This window comes from Chenopodium album, chromosome 15, assembly GCF_948465745.1.
Source record: "Chenopodium album chromosome 15, dcCheAlbu1.1, whole genome shotgun sequence".
Classification (NCBI taxonomy): domain Eukaryota; kingdom Viridiplantae; phylum Streptophyta; class Magnoliopsida; order Caryophyllales; family Amaranthaceae; genus Chenopodium; species Chenopodium album.
This window is the reverse complement of record NC_137848.1, coordinates 8231597-8246179: the sequence shown is the minus strand read 5'-3', so window position 1 is coordinate 8246179 and position 14583 is coordinate 8231597. Positions and strand designations below refer to the sequence as shown.

Sequence of the window (14583 nt, the reverse complement as noted above, 5' to 3'; positions counted from 1 at the left end):
AACAACCCTGTTAGATGATTGATGAGTTGCTACTCTATTATTGGTTTTATGTTTTCACAAAAGTGGATATATCCATTGGGATGATTAACTCTGAGTTTGGTTAATAATTTTGGTTGCAGTAATAAAGAACAAGGAAATTGGCAAATTGCCCTTGTATATATAGTACCGAATGTAACGTACACAATGTAAACTCATTCTTTTGTGCTCATCATTTGGAGTTTCTCAGATGGTACTTTTTATGGTTTAAGTAGTACATTTTCTGTATTATTATACATGTATATTATACCATTTATATCTTAGTAGTACTATTATATCTCACAGTACTATAACAATTTGATGTACCATTTACATACTTATTTGTAGTATTAGCATAATATTTATACCACTACAATATTTAGTGGTACTTTTTACCTATTTAATGGTACTTTATACTCCCACTACAACTTCAACTTTATTACTACATTGTCATCTTATATGTAATGTTTGCATATAGGAGCTATGCGCTAGACCTTAGCAAATACGGAAATAAAGTAAAAATTGTTTCATATAAAGTATACGATCAGTTATTCAATACAAATTGTTTTGTAAATTGCTATTCGTCGCTCCCATTTTACATAGTAACGCTCCTATTTTGACTTCAATGGACAAATATGCCCTTTATGCAAGTTGTAATATTAAAAATGGACTTTGATCCCTTCATGCACATTTTACATACTAACGGTCCCCTCAAAGTACTACACCGTGAATCCCGAGCCCACCACATCGATCCCCACGACCTTCAAACCAAATCGGTCCCTACGACCACCTTAAATCGTTTTTTTAAAAAAAATTAATCATCAAGTTTTTTTCGACGGGTCTTGGATGATGGACGACTGGAACATTCGTACGCCGGAGAATGTGTCGGAACATTCTGTAATTTTTTTTATTTTTTATTTTTTTATTTTCTAAAAATGGGACATCCGCCCAAAATTTCCGGATGTCCCATGGTGGATCCGCCTGAAATTTCCGAATCCACCATGGAACATCCGGAAATTTTAGGCGGAAGTCCCACGGTACTGGCTGCAGCCAATGAATAAAGTGGGGGGGGGGGGCACTCCAAGTCCAGGATCAACTCCGTAAGCCAATTCACCTCACGGTCAGTCAGCGCATCAATTCTAGTACGAAAAGATATCAGGCGCTCCAAGTTCGTGCTAGGACATCCCGCTCCAACATCCCAAGCAGACGCACGAGGGATATTGAGGTCCCTCGTCAAGGTACCCTGCTGAGGCCGAAAGCACGGAAAGTACTCGTAAATCCACGCTTGCAGAAGTGTGAGACAACCAGTGATCGAATCATCACCTTTCCGTGATGCCGTGCCCAATTACCTAAACAAGTAAGCCAGTGCAGCTGTGCCCCAAGCGTACTCGTTAATAGGGACATCCATATAACATAGCTCGTGGAGGAAGGAAGGATGCGTACGGTTACCACTCTTGTCTATAAACAGTGAACCTCCAAGCACTAACCACAAGTACGCAGTATACTGAGCACTAAACTGCCTCTCAACCTCCAATGTCGACTCAAAAATCTTATCAGTCAACACCCCACTACCCTGCCAAATCGTCTTTGTGCCGCAAATCTCAGACAAATCATCCGGAGTCATATCCATGGTAATCGAGCACGCGTCCCATAAGTAGTCCGTGCTAGGTGTAGTGGTGACCATCTTGCCATGTACACGTAGCCTAAGAATGTTGTACACATCGTGCAACATGATCGTAATCTCCCCAAATGGCATATGAAAAGTGTTTGTATCTGGCTGCCATCTCTCAACAAAAGCAGAAATCAACAGCCAATTAAGTTTTTTAAACATTAGCGCGGGCAAGTGAGACAACCAACTACCATCAATCAACTGGAGGTTCTCCACTGATTGACGACCTCGCCACGTAACCAAGTCAGAACACAGCTTTGACCTACTCAAACACCGCAAAACACTTCGCTCCTGCTCGATCCAATGATATATCATTTTTTATAAATATTGAAATATTTTGATATGAGATCTAGTTTATAATGCTTATTTTTCATTTGAAAGGGAAGTATAGTACTAGGGTTTTTTTTTATTTTTATTTTTAGGAAAAGTATAGAACTAGTATAACAATAGACCAATAGTAATGAGTCTAATGACATTCACAAATTCTTATATATAGCCAGTTCATAATGGGGTTACTTCGTTAGTGTTATAGGGGTTACACTACCCGATCAATGTTCAGGGGTTACTTTTTTAGTGCTACAAGGGTTACTTCGTTGGTGTTATAGGGACTACTCTGTCAGTGTTACAAGGGTTACTCGGTCAGTGTTTTAGGAGTTACTTTGTTCTTTTACAATCGGTCATATATACAGTAGTCAACCATACATAAGACGAGCTAAATTACATTATTTAATTTACTTTTTTGGGTGAGGAATTTGAATTGATCATAATGCTGACTTTAATTAAATCATCATTAAGTTAATTAGTACTATAATTATGCTAATCTGTCATATCCCATATGTGATGCCACTAATAAAGATTCAAATCTTTGAATTAATGAAGTGATCATATAATTAATATATATGTGCAAAACTTCACTTGTTCTTATCTTTCTTTGCTTCAATATTCATATTTTGAACAAGGGGCGTCACTCGAGGATAAGACTTAGCATCTAAGGGAGAAAGTCAAATGTTGAATCAATAATTATACTAAGCTTGAATTAAATTAATTTGAGATGAAATTTAAGTAAACTAGTTTTACTTAATAAACTAATCAAGAAATTGCGTGACTGGTTAGCAGATCCTCTCCTATAAATACCGGCACCTAGAGTACATAACATACACACCTCAAAGCTATACACTATTACCTCAAAATACAATTCAAGTAAAAATAAAAAGAGATTAGTGCAAGTACAATGGCTTCTCGTCGTAGCTCATTCAATTTCTTGGTTTTATGCCTCGTGTTTTTTCTCATTGCCAACATGGGTAAGTTTTATCATTCAATTCGTTCAAATATCTGTATTTGTCTGTATTGTACTCCATCGTCCAGATCGAATAACTGATATTGGACTTTTTTTCACTATTTATATATTAACTTTGACTATATATTATCATAATAACAACATATTTTATCATAAAATATGTTGTTAGATAGATATTGGATATAAATTTCATGATATAACTTTTTTTTTTATATATATATATATACATATAATTTGAATTAATATTTACTTATGTAAAAATAAAGCCAAACCAATACATCGGTATGTGGGTAAAGTTTGATTATGGGCCTGTTCTCTTACGTTGAAATTCAGTTCAGTTCAGTTCAGTTCAGCTCAGCTGAGTTCAGTTCAGTTCAGTTCAGCTCAATTCAGTTCAGTTCAGTTCAGTTCAGCTCCTAATTTCCTTCTTTTATAAAATATTCAGTTCAGTTCAGTTCAGTTCAGTTGAGTTTAGTTCAGTTCAGTTTAGTTCAGTTCAGCTGAGTTCAGTTCAGTTCAGTTCAGTTCAGCTGAGTTCAGTCAATGAGAACAGGCCCTGTGTCAGTTCAGTGACATAGGAAGTAATAAGTTCAGAAACACGATAAAATTATTAAAAAAACACGTACACATACATTTGTACGCAAACTATATCCCGTCTTATCAGTTTTGAACTTGATGAGACCCTTTTTTTATTCGGAATGAAATGATCTTACCATCTAAACCGTATCCTAATCCCTCATTCGTTCAAGTAGGTTTACATGTACTATACATCATATATGCCACCAAGTATGTACGAGCTACTCATATTTTATATGTTAGTGGACCAACTCAATCAAAAGCTTAAGCTGATGGTTGAGGCCCGGGAATAAGTGAGGCCTAATAATATGTTTTATACTATATCTGTATGTGTAATAGCAGAGGTAAAACCGTTTTGATTCCATGCAATGCAGAAGTGGAAGTGGAAGGCGTCAAGTACTGCAAGGAGTACAGCGAAAACTGGAGTGGATGGTGTGGGAGCAAATCAAAGTGCGATAAAACTTGCAAAAATAAGGAAAACGCTCACAGTGGAGCTTGCCACTGGGATTTCTGGGGGAAAGCTTGCTTTTGCTACTTCAAGTGCGGCTAATCATATAAATATATATATATATATATATATATATATATATATATATGTCACAATTTATTTAAAACGCTTATTCCCTATATATCGAATATTAAGGTTCATGTTGTTATGTCATTATGTGTGCGTGCGTATGAAAAATAAATAAGGATGTACTCATCTTCTTGTTACATGCATGTTCTGTTGTATTTCTACAAGATATGTATGTGAAAGTACTGTAATATTGATAATAAGCTAATGAAGATCATGTGAAAGATCACCTAATTGGTGGTTTATGATCAGCTAATTAAGCTGCATTGATAATAGATCATGTGAAAGTACTTCTGTAATATTGTATTGTGTTCTTGACTCCTTTGAATACCTCCTTCCAATATTACTTGTTAAGATGTTACCTTGAGGGTAGAAGCCTTCAATCTGGTAAATATTTCATCATCAGGCCCGGCTTTGGACATGTTTTTCTCACCCACGGGATAGGGCCCCCAAAAATTAGGGCCCACAATTTTATTTTATTTTTTTTAAAAAAACACTAACTCATTTAAAAAAAAAAAAAAAAAAAAAAAAAAAAAAAAAAAAAAAACCTTACCTATTCACCTTCTTCCTAGTAAAAGACCCTTATTTCCAAACTAAAACCCAAAAATTCATCCTAAATCTTTGACTTTGCCTTTTAATTTCCAAATGAAAATTAAAATGATTATGAAGATATAATTAAGGATTTTGCTTTAAAAAAATGTTAGAAGGATGCCATTTTTTAAATAAAAAGTTTTAATTTGTTGTTTTATTGAATTATCATTAAACTTAGTAATACTAAAGGAAAAATTAAAAAGAATAATATCACCTTTGTCACTTATGGTCAAAACAATTCCATCTTTGAATAATCTAGAATAATCCTACCTTTGCCCCCCATTTTACTCAAAACAATATTTTGGTTTGCTTTAACTCTTATATTATTTTGGATATTATATGAAGTATTTGATTAATAATCCTTGTGTTCTTTTGTTTTATCCCTTATGTTCTTCAAGATTATTGTTCTTTTTGTTAAGCTTATATGTGTAGGGTCTATGTTCATTGAATTCATCTCTTATGTTCTTTGAATTTTATCCTAAATTTTTAATCCATATCATTTATTAATTTTATATTTTTATTGTACATTAATTACTCCATCCGTCCCTAAATTACATTCCTATTTCTTCCTATTATGTGAGGAACAAATGTTAGAAGTAGGAATGTAATTTAGAGACGGAGGGAGTACCATCTAATCGTGTATACGAGTATTATTTTTAAATTAGGATAATGAAGGTTGATGATGATATTAATTTTGCATCAATACAAATTTGTGAGTTTCTACAGTGAACACACAATTAAGAATTGAAGAATGAAAGCAAACGACATTGAACAGGGAAGGGGAAAAAAAAAAAAAAACTAATTTGTGAATAATTGAAAACCAAATGATAGTGGGACAGAACAAGAGAGATTTTTAATTTTTTTTCTTTTTTGGTCAATGTTGTTTAAAAATTAAAATCAATAGTCAATTTCATCAATGATTTACCTTAGTCAAAAGAAATGAATGGTTGTAATTTGGTCTAATACAATGGCCACAATTTTATTGTGGCCACTCAAAAGTCATCACATATTCAATGACAACGGGATTAGTATGTTCATGTTCTTTACAATTTATTTTTTTGGTACAAATGTTCTTTACAATACAATGACAACAACATTAGTATTTGAAATTTCGAAGTACTACTCTATCTTAGACTAGGAGGGCTTGGGAATTGAGCATCACCCAAAATATGAATATTAGCATTCAGAAAATCAAACCTTACAAATTAAGCAAGGGATGATTGAAAATTTTCTTACAAAAACAAGTCATACTCATATCAATGTTATCAGAGGGGTGGTGGCACATATACAGTTGGCTTGCGCGGAGGTCTCATTGCTTAAGAGGGTTCTCCTGAGCTCGATCAAGTATCCCAGTACAACTTCAGCTGTGGTGCAGCGTGCCCTGTGTTATATTCATCACCATTTGCAGCAGAGCTTAATATGAAGAGTACTATTTCAATTAATTCCTCTTTCATATAAAAAATATACTTCGTATTAGATTTACAACATATTCTTCTACAACCTTTGTGCTTGGTCATGGGATTAAAAAAAAAAAAAGTACCCCCCAGTTCCCACAAAGATAAAGGGTTTAAACATCTACCGGATTAGGTATAAGAAGTTCTAAGAATCAGGTATCAGTTACAAAGGAGAGACTGGCTACTGTACAATGACCATTTCGTTGCTGAAATATCACAGCAAACAATCATAGTTGATATGATCAATATGAAGGTTACAATCTGTGCAGGCAGGGCATCTACAAAATTGTAGCACTAGAATCTTCACTAATTATCAACAATTACCATTTCGTATTCTTCTTTTAGACTTCCACTCAGTAATTGCATACAAAAGAGTGTGGTTTGGTATGAGGTTTTTGTTTGACAGTGGAAAATCTGTTGTTGGAGAAGTGTCATTGTCTTTAAGCCACATCTCTATTGCTCTGCGGTCATAAGTGTATCCATCTGAGGCTACACAAGGGTCATCCATGATATCCTGTTACCACAAAAGGTCAAACAACTCAATGCCAAAGTTCTGAAACCTTAGTCCTAAAAGAAGCATTGGACTTCATCAACAATAAAACTCTTGTTTTTTAAAATACAGATTTCCCAAAGCAGAATCAGCACACTAAATTTCTGAGACTCACTTAGGTAATAAGAAAGGAAGGAAGATCAAGAGGGGCATACCTTAAGTATAGGACAGATAAAATGGCTTGGTGGTGCAACTAGGATCTTAGCAACCAAATTGCGAGCCTTTTCTGCAGTATCTTTCATTCTTTCAAGTGTAGGAAGAATACTTTTCAAATCTGGTCTATCTTTACGCCTCAGCTCAGCACATTGAATTCCCAGTAGAGCCATTTCAGCTGTCTCTCTCAGGGGCCATCTTCCAGCGTTTTTATCCAATATTTGCATTAAACGGCCTCCTTTTATGGCATCCTCAACCACATGGGTTATGCCAACAGCAGGTTTTGCTGTCAACAGCTGCAGAATGACCATTCCCAAAGCATAAACATCTGCTTTCATAGAGATAAGTCCTGTCCTTTGATACTCGGGATCTATGTAACAAAGTGTACCTACAGGGCTTGTATCCTTATACAAGGTCAACGTGGAAAGGGAGGATGGATCCACATTAAGCATTGTACAGAGACCAGCATCACCAATCTTGCTTACCAAATTCTGATCGAGCAAGATATTAGCTGGTTTTAGGTCACGATGGATGATTGCTTTTGGCTTGTTGTTGTGAAGAAATGCAAGGGCAGATGCAACCTCCCATGCTATTCTTAACCTCTCATACCATGGTATGGGAGGAGTATCATTTTTTCGCAACAACCGATCTTCCAAACTTCCATTTTCCATGTATTCGTATACCAGGCAACCCTGTTCTGGACATGCCCCAAGCAGCAGCAGCAGATGAGGATGACGGATTCTACTCAATATCTCCAACTAAAATTGAAGAAATCTAAGTCAAAAATCAATTGAAGTTTTCAAATTCTTACTGAGAAGAGTTAAAAGGGAAATATGGTACCTCCTGATGAAATTGCTTGCTGTCAGCGCCCTCCTTAGAGTGGAGGACTTTTATGGCCACTGTTGAGTAATGCAACTTGCATTTGTACACAGATCCATATGACCCCTCTCCAATTTTAAGTTCTTCATCAAATGAGTTGGTAGCGGATACTATCTCTTCCCATGAGAATTTCTGGTAATTGTACACAGGTTCTCCAAGCACATTTTTAAGCTTTTCTCTTTCCTTGACATCCCTGGCAGCCTTATGCTCTGCTTCTCTCCTCTGCATTACCTCTCTATGAGCACGTTCCCTAGCATAATCAGCTTCCCTTTTTGCAGCTTCAAATTTTTCCTTTTCTACTTTTGCCAACTCTTTGGCTTTCTCCTCCTTTACATTTATCTCCTTGAGTTTCATTGCTTCCTCATTCCGTAGCTTGCTTAGATCACCTAGCTGGTAATAGATAGAACAACATCTATAAATATTTTCTTTCTTTTTTCAAGCTCATACTTGACTAGTATGGTATCAGAATTGCTAAAAAAGATGCACAATGTCTCAAAGTCTCACCCTCCGTGTAGCATCTATTGCTTCATTTTGAGCTATAGAATACATTCCTCGTATGTGACGCAATTCAATTCTCATCTTCTCAAGCTCTAAATTGACATTCCCCTATAAAGATGCAAGATAAATTACAGTTGCAGGACAAACAAGAACAAATATCCAATAAAATCTAGAAAAGAACTTCAATTCCCCCCTACTCTCCTAGTACACGAGGTATTCACTATAATATGAAAGGCTGACCTGAGTTACAGATGAAGCTGGTAAGGATCTTGAGGCAGATGCTTGACCACAGCAAGAACTAGATATCCTGGTGGATGCTTGATCTGTGATCCAGGACTCAGTATCAGCTTCAACGGTTTTGAAAGTAGATCTTTGACTCGTAAGTGTTCCAACACATGGAATCGAAGCATCATCTACATTCCTTGTATTAGCAGATTGAAAACTGGCAAGTTCTGCTGAAGACATCCCTGAATTATTATATCCATTTTTCACACAGGAAAGAGAATCAGGGTGCTTGAGCGACCCAATAGGAGAGGAAGAAGGAGACTCTGAATAGGTCGATCCAGGGTCTGTTAGAATCGTTTATATAGGGATTAGGGAGTTATTTTAACCAAATAAGAGTAATACTACAAATGTAAATGTAATGTAATGTTTGTCTTAAAATTAAGAAGCAACCTACTATAAGGAATCCTTAGAGATTCAACCCTTCCCAAATTAGAAAAGAGCTAGATCATTGCTTCTATTTTTCTTTTCTTTTTTTTGTAGTAAAGATCCTTTCCATCATTAAATTCGAGTTACAAAAATTATCAGGCGCTTGTTTTTTTTTTTTTTTTTTTAAGACTTAATTAAAAGTAACAAATTCGAGAAAAGGAAGGAGGTGCGCAGTACATAGTCACAAACTTCAACAATTTTGGCTCTACTAAGGGAAGTGTCTACTTCAGATACCTCATAATTCTGATTAAAATTCACATCTACAGATTAAGATGGCATACATTTCCTGCACCTAGAAAATAGAGAGGGAGATTATTATAAGTAAATTACCGAATGTGCTGTTTGTGTATCTTGATGAACTGTTGGTAGAATTAGTTGTTGCAGTGCTTTCATGTTCTACAATGTTTCTATTCGTTTCCGTATTTGTATTTGATGGACGCAGAGCCTCTAGTTTTCCTTTTGAAACAACATAGACAGTGCAGAATTTTGGAGCACAATCTGACACCACAGATGACAGTAATTGTCCTTTGACTCTCCTGCATATTATGAGAGAAAGTTGATTAGTTCTATCTTATGTTCGAGAGTAACTGTTAACGGACCATCTCAATCAAAAGGTTAAACTGGCCTATTTGGGCTTGAAATGTGGATGCAACACAGGCCCACCCATACCTGACGCGAATTAAGTCCACTTTGAAGGAGGGGTGGATGAGATTCGAACCCGTGACCTCTATGTCACGTTGGCTCTGATACCATGTTAACGTCTCAACCAAAAGCTTAAGCTGATGGTTGAGGCCCAAAAATATGTTTTATACTCTATCAGTAACAATTGGTATGTCATCAAATAGAAGCACGGATATTAATACAGCATTTAAACCAGAATTTACAGCAATGACAGGCTATACCTTGCAAACAAGCCATTAGAAGATGCCCCTATGACAAGTTCCTTTATTCCATGTCGAGTAATCTCTGTAGCTATTCCAATTGCAACATCTTCTGATTCAATCAAGACAAGTTCAGCTTGAACCTATATAAAGCAAGGGCAAATTAGACATATGTTCATCTATCTTGTAACTTCAGGATGAAATTCCATTAAAATTTTGTGCAAACCTTTTTAGAATTGAGCAACCTTTGGAAAGGCATAATCATCTCCGTTCTTTGCCACTCTATTTCCTTTTTATAAGCGACTGCTACATCATCTCGCACTTGTGGAAGAGGGATCAAATTCCCCACTAGTAGCAATTAACCAGTCAATAAAAAGTCTATATGAGATCATCAACGTAAAAATGCATACATCTTTCATTTAGTTTCAGCCAAATTTCTATCTCAATAACTAATTTCCAAAATGAAAGGAATGATGATGTTAAACTTACTTGGTGTAGGTACACCAGTTATCTTAGGGAATACATGGAACAACTTGAATGCTACATTTCCTTCAGGTATAAATTTCTCAATTGCCCATCGTACTATATATTTGCTTTTAGCACCCCCATTTAAGGCTATTGCAATCACACGTGAACAAGACGATCCTTTTCCTTTATCCATATTTTTGTGCTTTATTTGAGCCTAATTTACCTAACAAATACCCTGCAAGCAACCAAAATATTTCAGCTAAATTCATATATAGAGTATTTGGGTTCACATTATATGTCAAATACTGCACAAGTGTTATATAATCATGTTAACTTATAGCTTGCATGATAGCTCAAAATCTAACATTCTCTCACACAGGCAATTCAACAAACATGTAATGTGCAGATTATATACCGCGACATTAAAGCTAACAAAAGCATGGATTGCACCCAAAATATAATCATGAATCAATCAATGGTAATTATAGTTACAAGATCTCTGATTAACCAAATTACATTGATGATTTGGAAACAAGTGGAATCACCAAAACCCAGTAAAATTCAGCTTTCAAATGCACAACATATAAATTCACTCAAAATTTGGTAAAATGCAAACGGGTATTATAAATTCAACAAAATTAAACAAAACCCATGATTAATACAGCAAACCCAGATAACAAATTCCAACTTAAAACCCATAAATTGAAGAAATCATGAAGAAAATTACAAACCTGATCAAAATTGGAGAAATTCCTCTCTCAATAATCAAAATTTAAAATAAAAAATACAAGAAGATTGAAAAATAATTATATGATCAGACATTAGCAATATAAAAATAAAATAAAACTCTCACTCTCCTCTGTTTTGAGAAATTAGAGAATTCTTCAAAAAATCCCCCCAAAAAAACGAAGATTCTAAAATGCTGAAGAATAAAACTATTAAGTAAGGAAGAATAATGACGACATTAATGACGTAATTGAGGAAAAAATCTAAGCACGTCGTTCATAAAAATGCCATGAATTTTTATGAATTAATTTAATGGTTGAATGCTAATGTAAACAGGGGACAGTTGACTGTTTCATTTTTAAAAATATTTTATTAGTTTTTGGCGGGAATATTATAACGGATAACGACTAGTCTAACGGAATTTTAATTTAGTGACTAACTGCCTAGTTTTTCCATGCCACAACTAGTTATAAACTAGATTTTATTTTTATTTATTTCTTTGAAATGGATAAAAATTAATGGTATTAAAATGGTAATTAATTAAAAGTCAAGGACTTCTATAACATCACTATGCCTGAGTTTGTCGGAGAGTTGCCTTACTACTATGGATATTAATTCTATTTTTTTTTTCTTAAATGTGGATTAGGATTACAATTTAGTAGTTAGTCATCGTTTATAGATAGTAATTGGCTTTTAAAATTGTACAATATATAGGCTATGTTCATTTATAGGATTAGTAAAGTAATAACGAGTGTGAGACAGGTGCATTACTAAATAACGTTTAATCATTTAATTTTACATGATGGACGTACACTGAGACATATTTGGGATCATATATATAGATGGAAAAGCACAATCCATATATTGGACGGTTAATAATTAAGATCTTTTTCTGTTGTTATTAATAGTTAGTTTGGGATGCTACTTGAATACTCAATGAATGAAATAAAGATAAGTTAGATTCTTTGATTGTGATTACTAATTAACAGATTATCAGACAATCTTAACGATGAGCAGTTTAGCACATTCAGTTTGTTTCACGCCATCATTTTTTTAAAAATACTATAACATTCCAAGTGCATATTATTAATTAAAAAAGAGCTTAAGCTAAAAGGAGAGAGACTGGTGAAATAAATTGATTGCATAAAATAATTAATGTTGAAGTGTATGACCCTTTTGTTTGTTAAAAAAAAAAATTGTTTATTGCAACAATAGTTTTTATTTTTATAGTTTTTGGGAGCAATGTAACCTCTTGCATGATATGAAGTGGTCCTCAAATACTTTGACTGGTAATTAATAACCTTCTAATAATTGTCTTAGCAAACTAGGTTACGTGTTCAGATTTTGATTAAGCAAACACCATATCGTAAAATATTAAACTACGTTGTAAGTTTGTAACAATAACAATAACCTATATAGTGATAAATTAAAGTAGTTACACCCTCCGTCTTAAAATAAAGGTCTTATTCTACTAATAAATCTTGTCTTTAAATAAAAATCTCATTTTACTTTAATGTATTGGAAAATTTTGCCAAAAACCTCTTTATAATACAATTTTTGGGTAAGAAACCATTTTTTTTTTTTATTTTTTATTTTTTAACGAGAACACACCTTATACTGAATTCCAACCTTTAACCACAAACAAATTATGTCGATCAAATTACTGACTTAAGTATTAGAGAGTTCGTTATGCATTACTCCCTCCGTCCCAAAGAATTGTCATCCGATCCGTCCCAATATGAATATTAATGATGTAGTATGAGGGACAAGTTTGACTCAAACTAGCTACTGAAACCCAAACTCAGAACCATGCAGGATAATTTGAAAACTACCATTATTCATTACTTAACACTACGTAAATATATAAGAGAAGTACGACCATTTCATTATTATTAGAGAATTTACTCCAGTGGTCATCTGATCTGACTTTTCTTTGATACTTACTATTATTTTTCCCTATTTCCCTTCATATTTTCAGCTATAATTTTCTGACATTTTCTTAGTTGAACTGTCAAAGATACCTGGTTAAAGATTAAAGGTTAGCACTCTTGTATTAAAGCATAATAAGGAAAAACAAATTGGCACGTTCATTTTATTCATTATTATAAACTTATAGTTTCACTTTATAATTAAAATTTGCCAAGGTGTATAAAATCTTTAGAGTAATTTTTCATCCTATACTACTTTGCTGTTAGCAATTCCCTGGTAATTGACCTAAAATGCATATCAATATAATTAGATAGGTGTATGTAATTAAAAAGAATTATACTCCTGCGTACCCACAAATACGAAGTATGATCTTTGAAAACTTTTATATACATCCTGGTAAAAGATGCACTCAAAATTAGTTTTTGCTCATTTGATGATTAAATGAGCAATAATCATCTTTAATTATCAAAATAAGCTTAAAAAAAATAAAAAATAAAAAACTTGAGTGCACCGTGCATCCGGTTGTACATAACAACCTTTGTATAATCTTTGTTCAATCTATTACAAAGTAGCTTAGTTGGCTTTTTTAAGGTTATACATAGAGACACAAATCATTATAATTTGTTAGCTATTGTATTAGTTTTAAAAATAACTAGTTTGTAGTATAAACCGTTGTTGATATTAAGTATTAACAAAACACATTAATATGCGATGGATAAAAAAAAAAATAAGGAAGTGGTCAAATAATATGCGATGGAACTATATATATATATATATATATAATCGGTATCCTTTTGAAACTACAAACACTGAAAATGACATTAGAAAAAATTAAATAAATACAAAGTTTATGTCAAATATGGATGAGTAGCATTTTCTCAAACTTAATTAGAATATAATTAATCAAAGACAACGATTTGTTTGACAAAATGACTATCATTAGTGCTAGCACGTTTAGTGACAACATAAGCTAAAGTATATATTAGCATAGAAAGTACGTTTAGTCACATTATTATGCCAACATGCAACCCAAATAAAATGTCATCAAAAAAATATTGGAATATGCTAATTTTATCCTGTCTACTTCACTTTTCTTTTTGTTTTTATACTTAGTTTGAAAGTTCTCTACTTGAGCTTAATTAATATATATTCATGATTAAGAAATGTTTATTCAATGATTAAGCACCATTCAGCTGATAGATGCTTACAATATGAAAAGAAAAGTACAAGTTACAAACTCAATACTTTACTATTATACTACTAGTAGAACCATCTGAGATTGTAATAAGCTATAGTAATATACTGGTATAAAATTATCTAAGTATGTTTAAGGGCGCGGACAAATAAACGCCTACTAATTAAGTTACGTCATGTACATTAACAACCATTTAATAAATTCATAATCATGTAAGGAGTGCAATTTAACAAAGTTTCTTAATGGTAAGGAGTGCAATTTAACTATAGTTTCTTAATGGTCAAATGTTGATAGAGTACATAAAACATATGGATTTCAACCTAAAGCTTAAGTTGATGGCTAAAATGGTTCTTTAACATGGGTCTTTTCATACCCATCGCTTAATAATCCACTTGAAAGTGGTTTGGGGAGAGGGGG

General features: G+C 33.6%; 1 protein-coding gene across 1 annotated transcript; it reads right to left on the bottom strand.

The window, feature by feature from the left end:
* Positions 1-5806: 5806 nt before the first annotated feature.
* LOC145581784 (U-box domain-containing protein 35-like) lies at positions 5807-10524 on the bottom strand. The gene is made up of 9 exons (XM_081638814.1): positions 10338-10524; positions 10075-10196; positions 9870-9991; positions 9298-9503; positions 8497-8825; positions 8263-8364; positions 7720-8148; positions 6882-7637; positions 5807-6690 (listed from the first exon to the last, which is right to left on the bottom strand). Exons 1-9 carry the CDS (start codon positions 10507-10509, stop codon positions 6490-6492), a joined length of 2439 nt encoding a protein of 812 aa, XP_081494940.1. The 5' UTR covers positions 10510-10524; the 3' UTR covers positions 5807-6489.
* Between the last annotated feature and the right edge of the window lie 4059 nt (positions 10525-14583).

Excerpts from the sequence above, each read along its gene's own strand:
- LOC145581784 (XM_081638814.1), bottom strand. The coding sequence starts at position 10,509 with ATGGATAAAGGAAAAGGATCGTCTTGTTCACGTGTGATTGCAATAGCC. Across the intron at positions 9,992-10,074 it reads GGTTGCTCAATTCTAAAAAG|GTTCAAGCTGAACTTGTCTT; the intron begins GTTTGCACAAAA and ends TGCTTTATATAG. Across the intron at positions 8,826-9,297 it reads ATACACAAACAGCACATTCG|ACCCTGGATCGACCTATTCA; the intron begins GTAATTTACTTA and ends CGATTCTAACAG.